The 22,124-nt window shown below is 34.3% G+C and overlaps 1 protein-coding gene across 3 annotated transcripts in view; it reads right to left on the reverse strand.

Annotated features, from left to right (window-relative positions):
- Window positions 1–936: 936 nt before the first annotated feature.
- mfn2 (mitofusin 2) overlaps window positions 937–22,124 on the reverse strand; it is a 61,387-nt gene continuing 40,199 nt past the window's right edge. For all 3 annotated transcript variants that reach the window (XM_056463094.1, XM_056463095.1, XM_056463093.1), the window contains exons 9-18: window positions 21,737–21,804; window positions 21,536–21,657; window positions 18,895–19,021; window positions 18,628–18,732; window positions 16,505–16,607; window positions 14,863–15,083; window positions 12,946–13,101; window positions 10,073–10,269; window positions 6,393–6,527; window positions 937–4,434 (exon numbers count right to left, since the gene is read on the reverse strand). In XM_056463094.1, the coding sequence (XP_056319069.1) occupies window positions 4,365–4,434; window positions 6,393–6,527; window positions 10,073–10,269; window positions 12,946–13,101; window positions 14,863–15,083; window positions 16,505–16,607; window positions 18,628–18,732; window positions 18,895–19,021; window positions 21,536–21,657; window positions 21,737–21,804 (1,304 nt within the window). In that variant the 3' untranslated portion in view covers window positions 937–4,364. The remainder of the gene's footprint in view (window positions 4,435–6,392; window positions 6,528–10,072; window positions 10,270–12,945; window positions 13,102–14,862; window positions 15,084–16,504; window positions 16,608–18,627; window positions 18,733–18,894; window positions 19,022–21,535; window positions 21,658–21,736; window positions 21,805–22,124) is intronic.

Genomic DNA, 22,124 nt, shown 5'->3' on the forward strand with positions numbered 1-22,124 from the left:
CGACTCGGACACAGACCAAGCAAAGAGTGCAAAATCATTTGTGTCTTTGTACAGTTTTACAGCCAACTGTGTGCTAGTTTCAAGTGCCGAGCTTGTACACAGAAACTAATAACCACGCACACTGAATTAAGTTTGACTGAGGCACTAGATGCGCCGCTCGAAGCCGCAACATGGCACACCAGACACTCTCTGTGGCGTGGCAGAAACATTAAGTGTCCCGAATCGTCGCGTCACACATTTTTGAATTCTAAACATAGGTTTCTGCAGCGGTCCGCGGCGCCCAGCCGTCGACTTGAGTGTACCCTGATAGAAACCGATGTTTAGAATTCTAAAACGCATGCTAGTTAAGATCACAGGGAGCTTCTGGGATCGCGAGAAATGCAAACGGCTGAAGTATAAGGTAGACTCAATGAGAACTACACACGTTTGCAAACCTACCTAAAGATACAACCAATAATTCCGATTAGAGCGATAATGTGGAGAATATTGCTCTTGTGTTGAGCCCAATGAGCCTTGCATCTAAAAATAGAGCAAGGGTGTTCCTTTAGTGATATCGCTTCGACTCACGCTGAAAATGGCGGACGTGAATCAACAAACTGAGGATATGATGACGCGCCTGTCAATCAATATTGGTGGGCGGGGGGACCGCTCTCCTACGTAAAAGTTGCGGTCGGTTTGAAAATCGCTCCAATTGGTCCACCGTTTTTATGTTGTTAAATTGGGGAAAAAAAGCACTGGGTGTGCTTATATCACCCCAATATGATGGCCTATACACCATACATGCACATATGGCTGTCCAAACAGCTTACAAAGTAGATTTTTTACCATAGGTGCCCTTTAAAACAAGAACAGACACTCCTGCTTTTATTTAAGCATCATCTTACAAATAAAAACCTCCATTTCCCAGAGGCTTTACAGAGACAAATCAAGCTATCGTTCATTTTCAACAGTGTCACTTTATTATTTCGTCTATCAGTAATAATGAATGACAATAAATTACATCAGTCTGCATGCTCATCTATACATTACTGTTGACAGACACAGGTCAGTGTGTGCCGTTCTCTTTCTAAAGAACCTGCAGGAAACAAACGCAAAGAAAGCAGCAAATTATAAAGTGCACATCACAGGAGCTCTTCTGATCACCTTCTGGAACGCTTGGCACACGTCATGATCCAAACTAAACAGCTTACCATACAATATACCATACATATGTGCGAGACTAATGGATCACACATCACTGTAATGAATTAAAGTCTGATTCGATGGAATAAAATGTATTACAAACTCGTAATGTATGCGCATCACTCATCCAATCCAATTCATAAATCCCATATTCATATTAATTTATTGCAAATAAGCAGATGATTAGTGTTAAAATGTGGCAGCAGAACATCACTGATTTCATTAAGTCAGGTTATAAGGTTGTCCATTTTTCTAGAGGCAGCGTGTATGAGCGTGTATATAAAGGGATAGTTCACCGAAAACGTGCAAATCTGCCATTATTTCTCACTCTTTACTTAGATGATCACAAAAGAAGATATTTCGAAGAATGTTTAAAACCTGCAACCATTGGCTTCCATAGTATTTGTTTCTCATTCCATTAAAGTCGATGGTTTTTGGTTTTCATCTTTCTCCAAAGTATCTTCCTCTGTGTTCAACTGAAGATAAGGTTTACAACCACTTGAGAGAGTGCTAAATAGTGTGTAACCGTTCATTTTTGGGTGAACTATCCCTTTAATGTTGCCAAAAGTGTCAGCCAGTTCAAATCTTTGGGAACAGGGTTAAAAAAATAGTTTGCATTCATTTGTGCAACTCCGCTTTAAAGGGATAGTTCACCCAAAAATGACAATTCTGTCATTCAGTGACTCATTCTAAACCTCTATAAGTTTTTCTTCTGTTGAACACAAAAGAAGAGACTTTAAAGAATGTTGGAAACCTGTAACCATCGACTTCCACAGTATTTGGGGTTCCTACAACAGAAGTCAATGGTTTTCAGGTTTATTCAAAATATCTTCTTAAGTATACAACAGTAAAAAAAAAAAAAACTCATGAAGGTTAACAAGACCTTGAGGATGAATAAATAGTGAGTAAATGTTCATTTTTGGGTGAACTATCCCTTGAATGTTGCCAAAAGTGTCAGGGAGATCAAGTCTTTGGGAACAGTGTAAAAAGTTTGCACTAATTTGTGCAACTCTGCTTTAAAGGGATAGTTCACCCAAAAATGAAAATTCAGTCACTCATCTGAAACCTCTACAAGTTTCTTTCTTCTGTTGAACAAAAAAAGAAGATATTTTGTAGAATGTTGGAAACCTGTAACCATTGACTTCCACAGTATTCGTTTTTCATACTTTGAAATTGAATGGTTACCGGTTTCCATCTTTCTTCAAAATAACTTCTTTTGTGTTCAACAGAAAAAAGAAACTTATGAAGGCAACCACTTCAGGGTGGTTAAATAGCGAGTAAATGTTCGTTTTTGGGTGAACTATCCCTTTAATGCTGCCAAAAGTGTCAGCCAGATCAAGTCTTTGGGAAAAGGGTGAAAAAAGTTTGCACTAATTTGTGCTTTTAAAGGGTTAGTTCACCCAAAAATGAAAAATTCAGTTGCTTGTTTCAAACATCTGAGTTTTTTTTCTTCCGTTAAACACAAAAGAAGAGACTTTGAAGAATGCTGGAAACCTGTAACCATTGATCTCCATAGTATTGTGTTTCTACTGCGATCATCAATGGCTTTCATGTTTATTCAAAATATCTTCTTATGTGTTTTCAGCAGTTAAAAAAAAATAAAAATACATAAATGTTTACAACTTGAGCATGAATAAACAGTGAGTAAATGTTCATTTTTGGGTGAACTATCCCTTTAATGATGCCAAAAGTGTCCGCTGGATCAAGTCTTTAGGAACAGGGTAAAAATAGCTCACAATAATTTGAGCAACTCCGCTTTAAAGGGATACTTCACCCAAAAATAAAAACCTCTGAGTTTATTTCTTCTGTTGAACACAAAATACGTTATTTCGAAGAATGTTGGAAACCTGTAACCGTTGACTTCCACAGTATTTGTTTTTCCATACCATGAAAGTCAAGAGTTACTGGTTTCCATCTTTCTTTAAAATGTCTTTTGTGTTTAACAGAAAAATGAAACTGATGAAGGTTTACAACCCCTTCACGGTGGTTAAATAGTGCATAAATGTTCATTTTTGGGTGAAATATCCCTTTAATGTTGCCAAAAGGGTCAGATAGGTTAAGGAAAAAGGGTGAAAATAAAATAGAGTTGGTTAACTTGTGGGTAAATGACAGCACTTAAAAGGATAGTTCACCCAAAAATTCAATAATTCACTCACCCTTTACTCATTATAAACATTTATGAGTTTCTTTCTTCTATTGAACACAAAAGAAGAGATTTTGAAAAATGTTGGAAACCTGTAACCACTAACCTCCATAGTATTTGTTGCTCCTACTACGTTTATCAATGGTTTTTGGCTTCATTCAAAATATCTTCTTTAGCATTTAACAGTGAAAAAAAGAAACTTAAAATGTTTACAACCACTTGAGGATGAATAAATAGTGTGTAAATGCTCATTTTTGGGTGAACTATCCCTTTAAATTGTCACTAAATTCCCACAACCTCCTTCCCGAATCCTGATGTTGAATCTGCCAACCCACAATAGCAATGAATCTCATCTCAGACTTGAGTGGAATGGAGACACGGCATTACGTTTACATTAGACATACTGTAGTAGAGCTGTGATAGAGATTGTGGAGAAAAAACCTCAACTTCATAGCTGTACGACACACAAACACACACCATAGATTAATTCCAAGGCACGTGAGAGCTTAAAACAGTGCTTCCCAACCCTGTTCCTGGAGGCACACCAACATATTTTGAATGTCTCCCTTGTCTGCCCCATTAATTTCAAGTTTAAGAGTCTCTTATGTTCTGATGAGTTGATTCAGGTGTGTTTGAATTGGAAGAGGCTGCAAATGTGTACTGTTGGTGTGCCTTTAGGAACATGGTTGGGAAGCACTGGTCTAAAACGTCGTCTCACTTTTTGATTGACTGTGGCATATTAAGAAAATTGATATGGACTATAAACACAACCTAACACAGAGAGCCACTACGTCACATGACCTCTTATGTCAAGAATAAATAATTACCCTTGTATTAAATATTAAAGAAACAGTGTCTGTGTACAAAAAAATAAACGAAAGAAAGCTTCTTTTTAAAGTGGCACGTGTCACTGTACTCTCAATGGCGAAAAAAAACAATGAATAGAAAAATATGTGATTGCTATGCTGAAATAAAAGTTTGAAGTGTTAGATGATCTGCAAGAGAGATCGATGGAGCTTGTTTTGAGGGTTGGTGGTGTTTATCGCCCCTGTTGAAGATACTGCTGAATGAACATGTTGAGCTCACTGTCCAGCCAGCCTGCCTTATTCCTGTAAGAGAGAAGTCAAATTATTTCCAATTTCACAAACAAAGATATATGTAGTTTGACAAATATTGCTGCTGTAGGACTGTTTTTAGGCAAAAATGAGGTTGTTTAGATTGCAACTATGCCGTTTATTTATCAAGATAGTGCCTATTTTAATTATTTATAATCCTGGAGATTCAGCATGTCTGCGGCCATCAGCCTGACATACTGAGCAGAGCAAAGACGGTTGACGTTCCGCCACGAGATGGTGACAGAGACCGCATATTAAGTCCTTAATAAGATAAAAAAAATTCACAGGAGGGCAACTTTTTTGCAGTTTTAACTTCAACTGTACATATATTTAAATAATAAGAATAAAAAATCTATATTACGGCCAGTCAAACGGTGCATCTCTGAATCTCTGATTATTAAAAAAATCTATTTTAATATACTTTTACAAATTAATTTATTTCTCTGAGCTGTATTTATTAAAATAAAGAACCCTTAATTCCTCAAAATAGATAGTGTGAAATATACATAAAAAATGTATTATATTAACAAAACAATTATCATGGTCAATCAATCTGTGCATTATTATTATTATTTATTTATTTTAAATCTCTTTTAATATTTTTCATAAGATGTATTTTGCAAGAATGATGTACCGAGAGAAAATGCCTCCAATTTCCTAACAAAGATAATATACACACACACACACACACACACACTGCTCAGCATATACACCCATCACAATCTTTAAAATTCATATTTTTCATAGGAAGCTATACAATATTATATTTGTGCATATACATTAGAGTTGAAATTTGAAGGTTGTAACTTTGTTTTTGCAATATTTTGCTTGATTTTAATTGTATTTTCTTTAAATTTTACTAAATATGTTTGGTGACTAGAATATTATTTGAACAAATGTATCGTTTTAATAAATCTGTTTTGTTTAAATGCACCAAAATATATTGCCTATATTCACTGAGAAATGGAAAAAATATTCAATTTCAAAATGGGGTGTATATATATATATATATATATATATATATATATATATATATATATATATATATATATATATATATATATATATATGTATATATATATATATATATATATATATATATATATATATATATATATATATATATATATATATATATATATATATATATATAAAATTATGGCCAGTCAATTGGTGCATCTTTAATTTTTTTTAAAAAAGGTTTAAGTTAAAGGTGCAGTAGAAGATCTGGACAAATGTCCCTCCTTAGCCTCCCGGAGTCTCAAATGAGAACCGAAACAGGAAACATTATTCATTCACTGGTGAGAAAACTGTACAGAAAACTGAGAAAACTGCTTTCATAATACTTCAATTCTAAACCTTTTCAAAATGGAATTATATATAGCACGTTTTTGTTTGTGCAGCAATGTTTCAATTCCTTTCAGGAATGTCAGGTTGGTTTTGTTTTCCTGCCATCTTCACTCTGTCGGTCACTCTGTCAGTCATGTGAGCGCATGACGTATTGATCTGCGTGAACATGGTGCGCAGATTTACAAATCTACATTTTGTTGACTGTTTTGTTAAACATTTTGTTTAATTGGATGAACTTTTTTTAGTCTTATGCCTTACCCAGAATATAGAAATACATATAAATACATTTAGATCATTCACTTTAATCATTACTATTGGACTGTGAAGAGACCTTCAACCAGCACAACAAAAACTGTTTCTGAAGACAATCACCTACTGCACCTTTAATTTATTTCTCTGAGACCTCTGTGACAGCTGTATTTTCCAAGAATGTCTGATGTGTAGAAACAATCATTTATTAAAATAAAATAGAATATTTTTGATAATAAAAAAATGCACTGTCACATTTAAATTGCTGAATACAAGCGCAATTTTTCAAACAATAAAAATAAATTTCTTTTTAAAAACCTACTGTATTTTTTACTGTACTGTTTGAGACTCACCTGAGCAGTTTGGCTTTACTCTGCAGGGAGTCCAGCTGTTCAATCTTGCTGTTCAAATCCCCAATTTCATCCTCCAGCTGCTGTCTGGTGACGTCCACCTGCTGGCACAGCTGAGAGAAGGTGCTGGCCAGCTCCCTGTCAAAAAAACGATCAATCAGTCGGTTTAACAACACTTCCAGAATATCTTCTGTGTGGATGATATCTATTTTGTCCAGCAGAGGGCGGCAGTGTAAAAGAGTTCAGATCACTGAAATCTGCATTCATTCAGCTTACATAAATGTCTGACTGTCATCACAATGCCAATATGTTCCAGATTAACTCTATTCCATCACTGGAAAGACTAAGAGGATTTGTAAGATCTACAAAAAAACCTAAATGCCCATATATGATGCGAGACATGCATTTCAGTACTGTATATGAGAGGATTTTTGATGGATATGGACTACACTATCATTTTAAAAGTTTGGGGACTGCATTATTATTACTTTTGGATGAATTTTAGATGCAAAGATTAATGAAACATCCAGGTTTCTTCACTAACCGCATCTGTTTAATGTTCATCATTTTTTATTATTATTATTTTATTTTTTCAGATTATTTTGTGTTGTCACTTGTCACTTTATGTACACTGGAAGCTTCTGTAGCCAAAACAAATTCCTTGTGTGTGTGAAGCACACTTGGCAATAAAACCGATTCTGATTCTGAAATGATTTAAATGTGACTGCAAAGAATTCTATGGTTTTACGAATGAGTTTTTGCATGAGCTAAGTGTTTCAATAAAACAAAATACTACATTATTACTAATAATAATAACAACTGATTGTTCTTTTGAAACAAATTGCAGTGTTTCAATAAAATAAATTACTTAGTTATTTTTAACAACAATAACTGAACTGGGGCCCATTTCAGAACGGAGGTTAAGTGAAAACACAGAGTATTTTAACCCTGAAATGAGGGAAACTCTGGGTTTTCCATTTCAAAATGGCAGGTTTGCCAAACTGGAGAAAGCAGGGTAAGTCAAGCCTGTTTCTGAAAGAAAGGTATCTTTTTCGCCGAGTCAGTTGCTGTGGTAACTTACTCTGTGTACCTAACCTGGTCAGGAGCAGGTTTTATTCTCTAAACTCTGAGTTTCTGTCGGTCTCCTCCCCTTTTTTAAAGACGAATCTGTATTTCTCACCTTAGCCTTACGTTTCCATCCACCTATTTTAATGCTCATTTTGGAGTCGCATCTAAAAAAAAATTGATGGAACCATCATGATGCACATAACTATTGAAAATACGCATAAAAAAACATTTGCGCATAACTAAGTAGGATAAACTTTTATTCGGTAAGAAAAGATGCGCATAAACTGCGATGGAAACACTTTTACTGAACAAATTCCAGTATGTGCATTAAAAAAGGTTTGTTATAAGAGATCGTATGATGATGAAAATGTGTGTGAATGGACAAACCAGCAGGCTGAGCACATTGTGAAACATCTTAAATGTCGTTTTGGTGATTCTAAAATGCCTTAACCATTTTAGTATTAGTGTTATTATATTATTAATTCCCTCCAGAGCGTCTGGAGCGTATCAAGAGCGTCTGTTCTCTGCACCTCATGGCTTTAAATGCCCCCACACATTCATTTATGTGCCAACATTGTCTTCTGAGGCGCAAGTACATTTATTAAATAAAGAAAAGATTGACGCAGCTTCTTCTACCGCAGTCAATTCTGTTTTTACTGTTGATATTTGACGCCAGTTAATCAGGAAGGGATGATTTTGTTCTCTTTGTTTCATTGGATGGAAACGCTGCTTTATTCGCACATCTTTTATGCGATATTCCAGTTCTGCACATAAATTTTATAAAAAATTTTGAATGGAAATATAGCTATTGCCTATAATTCTGTCACACAAAGAACAAAGTCACGTACGAGAATGGCTTGTCCTTTTTTAATGAATAACTGTCTAAAATTCGCCGTCCTTCGACATGTACTGTAACTAAATTAATGGGATTATTACTCGTTCTAAAATCTATTTTTTAGTTCTGCTTACATTCTAAATGTCATATCAACCTCCACTTGATCAATAAAAAAGGCAGACACACAAGTGCACTTTTAAATCTATTAAAACTGATCAACATGTGTAAAAGTGGGAACCTTAAACTAAACATTTCCACAGAACATTAAGTTAAGGTTATCTGCATTCTTGTTTTGTCAAATTTGTTGTAGAAACTCCGCAGTAGCCTATTTTATGTCATTTAATGCAATTACATCTGAAATAGCTTCAAAATTATGGCCAATTCCCCTTTTTTTCCAGTAAAAATTTAAGTCACATTACTTATCTTATTATCCTTGAATATTTAAATACTTTAAATGTAAAATTACGCATTAACTTGAGAAGCTGTGTTTTCCCACGCTAACCGTCTCTGTTTCACTAATGCAGTGGTGTTGCTTTTATAAATATATGCTTATATTTTCATCAAGCTCAGCTGGAGAAAGAAATGCTGATCTCTTTTTCATGGTGACTCTTAATATCTGCGCTCCATTGATAATGGTCTACTCGAAGTTGATTGACCCAACTCAGATCAGCTATTCTGAAACCGAAAACTTTGAGGTTTTTAATCTCTCTGTAAATCAACTAAGAGTTCAAGTTTAAACTCAGAGTTGGTTGAACCTCCTTACTGAAACAGCCTCCTGTTCTTTTGAAACTTAAATAAAAAAAAATAAAAAAATACAACATTAATATTTATAATAATAACTGAACTGTTTTTTTAAAACAAAGTTGGCAGTGCTTTAGTCAAATAAAATACTTAATAATAATAATAATAATAATAATAATAATAATAATAATAATAATAATAATAATAATAATAATAACAATAATAATAAATAAAAATAACTGCAGTGTTTAATTAAAATACTAAATTATTATCAACAACAATAATAATAATAATAATAAATAATAATAATAATAAAATTTTATGCTCATAAGTAAGGCCAGATGGAGTCTGCGGACGTTTTTTGCTATTTCTGCGGAGAATTTTGGTAAAAATCTGCAGTTTTCAGATGATTTATTTTGGGAGTATCATAAATAAAACCTTATTATTTGAAATTACTTTTATTTAATGTTTAAAATGCAAATGCAATTAGATTCACTTTATTTGGTAAATAAAGCAAGTCTCTCAGAAAATATTACTTTACAAACTGTATTGTACATAAATCAGATAATCATTTTCATATTCGTCAATAATATTACTGAAATTAATTTAAAAACTGAATAAATATAGATTTACACACATTTACTCAAGTAAATAAACAGAATCGATGATGGGCTAAAAATCTGCGGAATTCTGCACGCGTAGATTCCGTGTGGGCCTAGTCATAAGTTTAAAGACAGGAAACAGCTGTTGAAAATACAAGTTTGCCATCACAGAAAATAATCAAATTGTTTGCATTAAAATAGAAAAAATATTTATTTTAAAATCGCAGCATTATTTTCAGAATGTGCTCCAAAATAAAGAATCTAAAAACTTTTGAAAATGTTACAGATGGCAAACTTTTATAGTTACAATAATTTTTAATTGCTGCTAACAAAAAGAAAATATCTAAATGGATTACTTCAGACAAAAAACTTCACATGATTTCATATTCATGACACTGTTTTTCTACAATTGATGCAAAAGGTAGATTGAGACTCACTGCTGAACCTGATGGCTGCAGTTGGAGCCGGTGTAGCTGACGATGAGCTGCAGTTTCTCGCTGGCGTAATCAACAAACTGCCTCTTAAACGTTCTCTCTTTGGCTCTGGTGGTCCAGGTGAGTCTCTCATACACGTACAGCAGCCCGTAGAGACCCACAGACAGAGCAATGAGCCTCCAGCCCACTGCTTTCCAGATCTGAAACACACACACAATCACACGCATTTCATTAGCGTTCATGTTATGCAAGATTTAATGCCAAATCAGCAGAAATGACTACAGTCATGGTAAAAATATCATTCAAATTTTGTTTTCAAAAAACAGTCAGCATAAATAAAACTAAATGAAAAATAAAATGTTATCAAATTAAATCAGAACACAATGGGAATAATTAAAAAGTCGTTCAACTTAATGTTTGATTGACATTCTAATTGACAATATAATATATACTAAAGGGTCCTTAATATATTTTCTGAATAATAACCTACTGTAAATGATGAAGTGATTTCCACTACATAAACAACATTCACAAAATGGTTAAGAAAACCTGGTCCCTGTATTCTTTTATCCTTTTTTTTAATGACCTAATACCAAAGTACCAGGTTTATTGAGATTGCTCTCATCCATTTGATAAGTTCATTTACTGACAACTTTCCTTTTTATTGCCCTCATGTCATCTCCCTGGATGACACGGTGGCTCCATGGGTAGCACGCTTGCCTCACAGCAAAAAAGTTGCTGGTTCGAGCCCCAACTGGGTCAGCTGGCATTTTTATATGGAGTTTGCATGTTCTCCCCGTGTTGGTGTGGGTTTCCTCCGGGTGCTCTGGTTTCCCCCTACATGCGCTATAGGTGAATTGGATAAACTAAATTGGCCATATTGTATGCGTGTTAATGTGAGACTGTGTGGGTGTTTCCCAGTACTAGGTTGCGGTTGGAATGGCATCCTCAGTGTAAAACATGTGCTGGATAAGTTGGCGGTTCATTCCGCTGTGGCGACCGTTGATAAATAAAGGAACTAAGCTGAAGGAAAATTATTGTCTAAATGTCATCTGCCTGTTTAATTACTTCTGTCAATTTGGAGGTCAAATTCATTAAGGGCTCATTTACACCGACTAAAAACAGGAAGCACAGCGCTTGTGTGGCACTTCAAAATACACGAATGATCACACATCCATCAAGGGTGTGTTTACATTGAAAAACAATTTTAAAAAGTAGCACATTGGAAATAGAGTTTAGATTCTCTGCCCGAGCACTTGTCCAGACTTGACCTGACACGGCTTGATATTTGCTGCGACTGTCCTCAGTCCGGGCCGTGATCAAGAGTTTGTGTGTGTTTTTTTTTTTTTTAAAGTCATTACTTAATTAGCCTTATTGGGTGGAAAGCTATGCCATAAGAAATATTATACAAACATTTCAACCTAGTCAGCCTAAGTACCTACACATGTGTGGGTCTACAAAGTTGCACAATTCGCAACACGTGTCATACGTTAAAGCTCTAGCTCCTTCGACAGCATCTCCTCCACTGGCACAAATACACACCGCACACGCAAGCAGAGCTGAAGCAGTGTGTGCGCATTGTGTATGTAGAGCAAAAGCAGTGCACAGGCGCATTTATATACATAAGTACACTTTTCTTTTTACTTTTTATCTGCACCAAGGCCCGCCGTAACTTCCCATGCCAATTCCTTAACCTGCAAGTCTTTGTTTCACAAATTATATAAATCATAAAGAACTGTCTGCTTCTCAAGCTCTATGAGAAGTGTCATGATGTCTTTTCAGGTGCACTGCATTGTCAGAATACAATCGCCTGTGATATTATGTCATTTTGTTTTTGATCGTCAGCATGATGTTATAATTAGTTAAAATATTATTTAAAAAGATATAGTATAGTACACCAAACATTTATAATATTTGTCCAATATAGTTATAATGATATTTATACTTGACCAAACTAGTGTGCAACATAAGCAAAACTAATACTGTTTTAAATTTGGTTTTGTAGTTCGGGCCTAAATAAATATTTGTTGCTGTTTTTAATCGTTTAAGTTCATTTGATTGACTATATAAAAACCAGGGGATCTTATTGATCATTTATTGGGTATTCAATTCAATTCAATTCACCTTTATTTGTATAGCGCTTATACAATGTAGATTGTGTCAAAGCAGCTTCACATAAAAGGTCATAGTAAATAATTAAAATTGCTAATAATTGGGTAAAATTGCTTTTGTTTACTGTCATTCAATGTGTTTTTGGTCATTATCAATGCACTGTCACTTTAATCAAGGATAAGCAGCGGCAAAAACAGACCCAGCGGCAACAGGATGGCAGCACTGCTGCTTCAGCTCTGCTCATGCTCCGCACTGACACGATACTTCTGTGTGCATATGAAAGCTCTAATCTGTTAACATGGACGCCAAAAAAAAGCTGCTCACGCTCTGCTCGTGCATGTGGTGTGAAAGAGGTAATAGCAAAAATACGAGGATTTTCACAGTGAATAGACACATGAAGCAGGCTTGCCATGGCAGAAAAGATGATAGTCAGCCTTCACTGTCCTCTTTTGTTACAATCCATTCAGAATAAACAAACAATGCAGTTTACACGCTTCATCCTTGTTGCATTTTTCATTAAGATAAATCTAAACTAATTTCTGTAGTTCAAACAACTCAGAATTGTAGTTGAGAACATCTGTTAAAACAGCCCACATATTAAGAAATATTCTGGTTTAAATCTGGCTCATAATTACAGTTAATGTGTCAAAGCGAGTCAGGCTCGGACACAAGGTTGCAAAGGCTTGGGTAGGGTCGGGTTTATTGTTTTGGGCACGAGCTAAGCTCTGCATTTGGTGAATCAGAGATATCCAGTGTGTTCTTACCACTCCTCCAACAACTATGATGCCCATTGATGTCCGAGAGGTGAGTGACGCCAGTCCTGTCACCATTGAAACCATAAGCTCTTCCTGGGTCATAGATCCTTGAGGGAAAGGAGGCATACTGGTGCTGACCGGAGTAATGGCCAGGGATCTGGGAACCTGCACACACAACACACTTTTGTTTGCAAAAACACACTAAAGAAAAACAATTACATTTCATAATGCTTTAAGCCTTTCTTTGCCACAATTTTCTATAATATATCTGTATTATATTATAAATGGGGGGGAATAAAACAAATCTGAACATTATCTGAACACAAAGTTTATCCACAATGAATGTCGAGTTTCTGCAGATTTCATCAAGTCAAATGTAAGACATTTTAAGACTCTTTTAAGAGCATTAAGAATGAAATTTTCGATTATACATGGTTAAACATTAAGGATTTTTGTAACGGCCCAGTATTAGCACGAGGAACCATATAATTGATTCCCTGATTAGGGAATTTAATGGGGACTAAGCTGTAAAATGTCTAACAGCAGTTGTCGAAATGTTTCTTTGCATTAAAATTTTTTTGAATTAAAAAAAAATTGTGTTATTAAGATGTATTGGTGGTGATTGGATGTATGTCAGCCTGATTGATTAGCTTTACTTGGACAGCAAAATTAAGACCTGTTTAAAATGATTTTTATTGTGGGGAGGGGGCGGTGGGGGGTGTTGGGTTCAACACGTCCTATTTTTTCTGAGAAAAATATTTCTAAAGTAGCTGTTGACATGGGATTGAACCAGATTTTGTAAAAAAACAAACATAAAAACAAAGTAAAACCAAAAAATCTGAAAGATTAGTTATGTGTAATAACAATGGAATGACACAAAGAGCAAGTGCTGAACTACTGAAATGTATTTAAAGCCTAAAGACGCCTCTCATATGGAGAATGAAGTTTTTCACAGACTTCAACAGAGTGTAAAAATCTTGTTGGTTCTGTGGGTCTCATCTAATAAATCTGATCATTATTTTTTATACTCTATTAGATTTAAATCAGGTTATTGGCTGGGCCATTCTACAGCTTGATTTTATTTCTCTGAAAGCATTTTAGAGAGACCTTGGCTGTGGATCATAGTCTTGCTGAAATGTCCACTCTGGTTTCATCTTCATCCTCCTGCTATTGTAGATGTTGGACTGAAGCAGCTAATATGCATTTTAACTGGGCAAGGGCAGAGAGTTGCTGAAGAACTACTGAGAGATTTAAGCTGCTGTCTGGACTTTCATTGCCTTTCTACACCTCCCTTCCTTCATGTGTTTATTATTAGCCATAACTAGGCCCACACGGAATCTGCGCACGCAGAATTCCGCAGATTTTTAGCCCATCATTGATTCTGTTTATTTACTTGTGTAAATGTGTGTAGATTTATATTTATTCAGTTTTTAAATTAATTTCAGTATAATTATTGACTATTATGAAAATGTTCATATAATTTATTTACAATACAGTTTGTAAAGTAATAGAAGATGTAATTTGTTTACCAAATAAAGTGGATCTAGAAGGATTTGCATTGTAAACATTAAATATAAGTTAAAAATGTATTACTGTTTAGTTTATATATTAAGATTTTTTTTAACAAAATTCTGCGCAGAAATAGCAAAAAATGTCGGCAGATTCCATCTGGCACTAGCCATAACTTCATTTGTAAAATTTTATTTGCTTTGTTAACTTTGTATGTATGGATTTTTTTGCCTGTTCTCAACATCTGGTGAAAATTTCACTGAACCTTTAAAAACATGTTTACTGAGAAAAATTGTGACGTGTTCAAAACTTATTTCCCTGTAGTTAAGACCTGCACCACAATATTTCAGTGATACTAAATTTAGTTTTTTAAATCTGAGAGATTTTAAGACCCAGCGAACACCCTATAAATGCTACCTGGTCGTTGTAGCCCATGAGAGCGCGGCGTGTGTTTTTGGGCCCCAGGAAGCGGTTGACCAGCATCGTCCAGCCGAGGGAGAAGTGGAAGCCGATGTCCTCCTGGAAGTCGCTGCAGAGTTTGTCACAATTGAGGTCGTAGCTGAGAGCGAAACACTGTCTGGGCACCATCTTATCCACCTGCTCCCGAATCGCGATAGGCAGCAGTGGCTTCAGACCGTCTGGAACAACAAAAGCATCTCATTAACCTGCTGTTACTGGGGTGAGCTGAGAATAGGGTTTGGTATCACTAAAATTTCATCGATTCAGTCTCAAATTTCAATTCCGCTTAACAATTTCGAGTTTCGATTTCAACGTATTATGTAAAAATAGTAATAAAAAAGTCAAATATTTAGGCTCTGTTCGCACTGGTAGTTATTAAGTTGCATTTTTGCAATACGATAACAAGTAGACCAACAGAGACACATTACTAAAAAACAAATAAAGAAAGAAATAAATCGTATTAAAAGTTCCAGATCAATTAAACACGCTTCATGAATAGGTTACTTTATGCATTAACTAATGAAATTACAGATAACTGATTTCCTTTATTTCTGATCTAATAGGCCTATACACTTTATTCTTTTTTAGAGTTTTGACTTGTTGCATATGCTTTTGTTTTAATCCATTTTGTTTAACAAATATTTCAGTACATTAAAAGTAATTAAATTATGTGTCTTCGATTAAAAAAATAATAATAATTCAAAGAATCAGGATTAATAATAATTTTTGATATAATTATTATAAATATTAAAAGCACAATAAAGACTACACACATCAAAATAAAACAATTCACAAAGCTGTATCCTTTTAAAACCACCAGCTGACGGGCGTGGAATGAGAGCTGCTGTTTGCAAAGAATGAAGCAGACCTCATTTGCAGTATAATCTGTATTCATTTTTGGAAAATAAAAAGATTAAACATATGAGGCAACTAAAATACACGACACTTGTTGGTTGCACCAAGGATATGCAATAAAATTGCCATTGTGCAATCTTTTAATTTGATGTTGTGAACCAAACAGGCATGAGATAACCATTTTCAAGGTTTAGCAAGGTTTGGTAAAGTTTTAAAATGCCAACATTTGCTGTTATACTGCTCCTATGGGGGTTTTTTTTAACGTGTTTTCATGACTATTTTATTTAGTAACAATGTCTCGAGCACAAAAGGACCCTCCACATCAAAAGTACTACTACTACTGTTTCAAAATTAAATGTTTCTTATAATTAAATATGTAAATCTCAATGCGGAAAAAAGTTGTTTTTTACCCAGACATTTAAAAAGAACTTATTTTAGAAAAGTAATTACAATACCATGATACAATACTGGAGATGTTTGTTCATGTTGGTAGTGAAACCTTGCTTGCAACATATTAAGTTCATTACATTTATTACACTCAGTTTAGCCATTGTTCTTTTACAAATGTAGCCAAACATTTGAGCACTTTCACAGTGAAAAATAAAAAAAAAAGTGCGCACATGAATCGATAAGAGAAATCAGAAATTACATTTTAGAACAAGTATTTGATTACTAAGTATCCAACTCCAGAATCGAAATCACTTTTTTTAATTCAACCCTAGCAGAGAATGAGAGAAATACTGACCGATCATGTCAGTCTGTGTGGTTTGCAGAGCTACAGTTATGGCACTGGAGCATCTCTCTGACATATTCCGGCCAAGACCTTCCTCTATGTGCCTGTGCAGCTCCTGAAATCAAACATTCCCACAACACATTTAATCAAGACAAATCAGATGGCAATTAAACAATGTACTGAGTTTAATTTTATAAAGACATATTGGAAATTTTAGAATGCGTATTATACCATACAGCTAGCAATATTGTATGAGACCACTAAAAAATTGGTTATGTTTTTATGTAAAAGACTATTTTTGCTCTATTCTGTAAAGCACTGATGACATTTCTTCCTAATTTAACATGCTGTCATTAGCATTTTATTGATAAAATAAGAAAATAATACCACATTTGGTTTCTAATAATTTTTAGATACCAAAATACCAATATTTAAGCTTCAAAAATGTGAAATTAATATTTAAAAATATCAAATATTTGGTGAAATAACCCTGATTTTCATGACCCTTGTACTTTCTTTTAAAAAATGTAAAGACTTATAGAATAAAACACGTATAACACTTAATTAACATATATTTTAAGTTCAACAAATATAAAAAATGTCAAGTGGTCTCTTAATTTTTGTCCACCGCTGAATATCAGTCGATTTATAGTGAGAACGTACAATGTTTAAACTATTCATACTTTTATTCATCCTTAATAAAGGAATTAAATCGGACAGAAAATTCATTTAGAATTCTACAAACCTGATGATCTTGATAACTCTAATGACAATTTGAATTAATGACAAAGGTTTACAAACAGAAAAACATTACTGAAATTATTAAACATTTACAGGGTGTTTGCAAATTTTTAAGAGTTATATTTAAGACCTTTTAAGATTTTTTTAATGCCACATAGAATGAAATTTATAGTCAAGCGAAAAACCGGCAGATTCCAGTCCTTGGCCTGTCGTTCGGTGCGTCTCTAGTTATTTATTTAATAATGTACAGGTTGACGCAGCTCTAAACGTAAGTGAAATCTCAGCAAATGTAAATTACGTAAACCAATTCCACACGAGCGTATATTTTATTGGGTTCCACCAGGGGCGTTGCTAGACATAAAGCTTTACTGGGGCACCCCCTTCCCTTAGTTTGCTTTTTGATTACATTGCTTTCACCAGCGTTGGTTCGGTTGCATATAGAGAATAACGTGTTTATTTCAAAAATACCACTCTTAATAAATACACTTGCTGATGAAGTAAATCATATCTCAATGCATTTACTGGGGCACTGGAGATTTTTAATGGGGCACGTGCCCCAGTGAATTGGGTCTAGCGACGCCCCTGGGTTCCACCAAAGACTACAAATGGACTTTTTAGTTCTGCCTATGTTGTTCTGCGTGAAGACAGAAGAAAAGATTAACAAAAATCTTCTTTATCAAGGCGATTCGAATGCATTTTTAAGACCTCTTAGGAAATGTTGATTTAAGACATTAAGGCCTTATTTTTATACTATTGAATTAAAGACTTTTTAAGGATGTGCAGACACCCGGTACGTAAAACTGAAAGTAAAAGAAGAGAGAGAGAGAGAGTTTTAATTTTATTGCCATTTCAGCTTCTATGGCTATGTCATGGCAAAAAATAAAAATAGATCAATTTTAGCACGTTTTATAAATCCCAATTTTCTATAATTATAAAAATATTCTAACAATTAAAAGTAATCAACAGCAATAAATAATATACAAGGTAAAGTACATAAATAATAATGATAATATATAAGATAAAAATCTAAAACAGTTTTTTAAGGTTTTCTTTTGATAAAAATTTTACAATTTTAGATGGATTCACATATAAAAATATTTCATTTAAAGTCTGTTCAGATAAAAATTGTTGTCTGAAAACATTAAAAATGGGGCACTTCACAAGAATATTTTTAACAGTTTGGTTTCTGTTGCAATATTGACATTTTGGTGGTTCTTCTCCTTTCAGTAAATGTTCATGTGTGAGTCTAAAGTAAAGAGAGAAGAAAAAGCTTTTCTGCCATAGATAAGAACAAATCTTTGGGCTACTGGGGAATTTCCATGAATTGCATGCTGACGCTGCACATTAAACAGCGATAAATAAAGGAGTGTTCTCATCAACAGATGAAAACTCACGTTCTTGTAGACTTTGAGCACAACTGGTGAAGGATGGAAGTCCATGTGAAAGTCATCCACCAGTACCGCCAACCTGCGGATCTCCTCTGCCATAGCATTGGAAACCTACACAACCAGAGAAATTATACATTATGCACAATTTTTACATTTGGTGTACATTTGATTCCTCCCATCTTAAACTTAAACGTAGACATTAGTTACTAACATTTCTTAAAAAATAAATAAATAAATAAATAAATAAATAAATAAATAAAAAGATTGAATCACCTGTTTCTCCACCTCCTCTGTGATCTTCTTGATTTTGCTCTTGCAGTCGAGGGTGAGCAGATCTAACTGTTTATCAATGAACTCCAGCCTGTCCTCTCTCTCCTCCTTCATCTCTAAACAATGAATCCTGAAACGAACAAACAAAAATAGAGCAGTGTTTACGATTATGGTTTTGCAACATGTTTACAAAAATGATTATGACTCAAAGATAAATAAACAAACATATATTATTATTTTGAAGAAAAAATAAGACGACGAATTCAGCCATTCTTGCTACCAATAGCATTAAAACAATCAACACATATTTCCATACTGTTTTGCCACTACATGATCAAAAGAAAATGGGTTATAATCATATTAACTACTGTTCAAAAGTCACAGTTTTTTTTTTTTATTAAAAATAAGAATTAATTTCTGAAGCATCATGACACAGAAGACACTGAATTGAGTTGGCCAAAATATAACCATGTTCATTCATTCATTCATTCATTCATTTTCTTTTCGGCTTATTCCCATCTGGCTCGGCACAGCAGAATGAACTGCCAACTTTACCAGCATATGTTTTACGCAGCGGATGCCCTTCCGGCTGCAACCCATCACTGGGAAACATCTATACACACTCATACACTACATTTACCCAGTCCATATTTACCACATGTCTTTGGACTTATGGGGGAAACCGGAGCACCCGGAGGAAACCCACGCAAACACAGGCAGAACATGCAAACTCCACACAGAAACGCCAACTGACCCAGCAGGGGCTCGAACCAGAAACCTTCTTGCAGTGAGGCGATTGTGCCACCCACTGCGCCACCCAATATACCAATGTTGTACATTCAATTATTACTCTTAAAGTTGTTGTATTTATGTTTTTGTATGCATAAATACAGTGCTTGGCATATATGATTTTCAAAAACCAATCTTTTAAATTCACAATTTTAATAAGATGCTACATGATATTATATTTGTGCATTTACATTAGTTTAGTCAGTTCTGAAGCCAAATCTGGAGCTAATAACTTATTAGCTTATAATAACTTAAGATAATAGTCCAAAAATTAATCAGTTAGAGAAAACCATTTAATAATTTTTTTTAAAAGAGAAAAATTGATTGAAACAAAACGTATATCTAAAATTTTGTTACATTTTGTAGTCTTTTTTTTCTATATTTCGTTTGAATTTAAATGTAGTATCTTTCTATTTATAAAGATGTTTGGTGACTAAAATATTTCAATAAATATACCCATTAAACAAATATGTTTTGACCAAAAGCACCAGAATATATGACCTATATTCAGTGGGAAACATAAAAATATTCATTTTCAAAATAAGGTGTACTTATTTATGTAGAGCAATGCACAGCGGGGAAAATATGTATTGAACACGTCATGTTTTTTTCTGGGAATAATATTTCTAAAGGAGATGTTGACGTGGAATTAAATAAAATTTTGGTAAAAACCCAAACAATACAAACATTAAAATAAAACAAAACAAAAAAAAAACAAAAAAAATTAGCTGTGTAATAACAATAGAATGACACAAGGAGAAAGTGCTGAACTACTGAAAAGTATTTAATACTTTATAAATAGGGCTTCTGTGGTGATGGCAGCTTAAAGACACCTTTCATATGGAGAATGAAGTCACATGCGTTGCTCAAGTGTGAGTTTTTCTACAGACTTCAAAAGATTGTAAAAATCTTGATGGTTTTGTGGGTCTCGTCTATCAAATCTGAGCTTGATTTTGTATTTTCTATTGGATTTGAGTCAGGTGATTGGCTGGGCCATTCCACAGCTTGATTTTCTTTCTCTGAAAGCATTTGAGAGTTTCCTTGGCAGTGTTTTGGATCATTGTCTTGCTGAAATGTCCACCCTGGTTTCATCTTCATTGCCCTAATGTAGATGCTAGACTGAAGGAGCTTATATTAATGTACCCTGAGGAAGGGGAGAGGGGTTGCTGAAGAATTAATGAGAGATTTTAGCTGCTGTCTGGGCTTTCACTGTCTTTCTACACCTCCTGTTCTTCATGTGTTCACTACTTTTCCTGTGTCATTTCATTTTATTATGAATAACATAATTTGTAAACTAATTAGTTTTGGTTGTTATCAACATCTGGTGAAAGTTTTAAGTCAACAGCATCTTTAGAAACAAGTTTTCTGAGAAAAATGGTGACTGTTCAATGCTTTTTCTCCCACTGTAAGACCTGCACCACAATATTTCAGTAAATTTAAGACTTTTGTTTTTGAAATTTATGACATTTTAAAACCCAGCGGACATCCTTTGAATGCTACCTGACATGTTCAATACTTATTTCCCCTGCTGTTTATCTTTAGAAATAACTCACAATGTGTATTAACACAGTTCTTTCTACTGACGTTTAAATCAAAGATGCTTTTAAAATATGCCTTAAAATATGTCTTTTTTGAATAGCAGATAAAAACTCAAAATCACTGCAAAACTACAATCCTGATTTTATTTATATTGGCAAAATGGCAAATAAGTTGTGGATATTTTCCCTAATTTAAAAAACTGAATCCAGTATTCACGTCTTCTCCTCAGCACAGTCCAGCACTGAGCTAATTTCAGTCTCAGAGTTTAACGTGATGGATTACTGCTAAGAAAAGCAGGCGTCTTTACACCACTAACCTCTGCTCTTGAGCTGCAATGTGCACAGAATCCATTATCAGACGCAGAGCTTCAGAAATCTGTTTAGCTCTCGTCGTGTGCTGCTCGAACTTCGTCTTCACTGCTGACTGCGAGATACACTCCTGAAATAACAGTAATGTACAATAGATGACGGTCAGACACTTTTAAACCAAACATACTCCCGAACACAACAACACTCACCTCAAAACGCCTTTCAAAGTTCTGAAACTCAAACATTCTGGCTTGAAAACCTTCAGCTAATGCACCACCTGAAAAACAAAAAACAAAAAGTGGATTAAAAAGGAGCTTGATGTTTCATGTACACAACAGTATATTACAACGTGCAATATTCTCATGGCCAAGAATAAGTCTTAATTATTAATAAATACTACTGCCTTAATCAGGGTTTCAGCAGATATCATAATGTCAAATTTAAGACTTTCAAGACCTTTTAAAGACCATTATGTATTGAATTTAAGACCTATATCACAATATCACAAAACATGCATACACAAAGAGAAATTTATTCAAATTGAACAGTACTAAAGACTGGTTAGATGCACCACTGAACTACAAAAAACATCTTAAG

The sequence above is a fragment of the Danio aesculapii genome, chromosome 8 (assembly GCF_903798145.1).
Source record: "Danio aesculapii chromosome 8, fDanAes4.1, whole genome shotgun sequence".
Taxonomy (NCBI): Eukaryota; Metazoa; Chordata; class Actinopteri; order Cypriniformes; family Danionidae; genus Danio; species Danio aesculapii.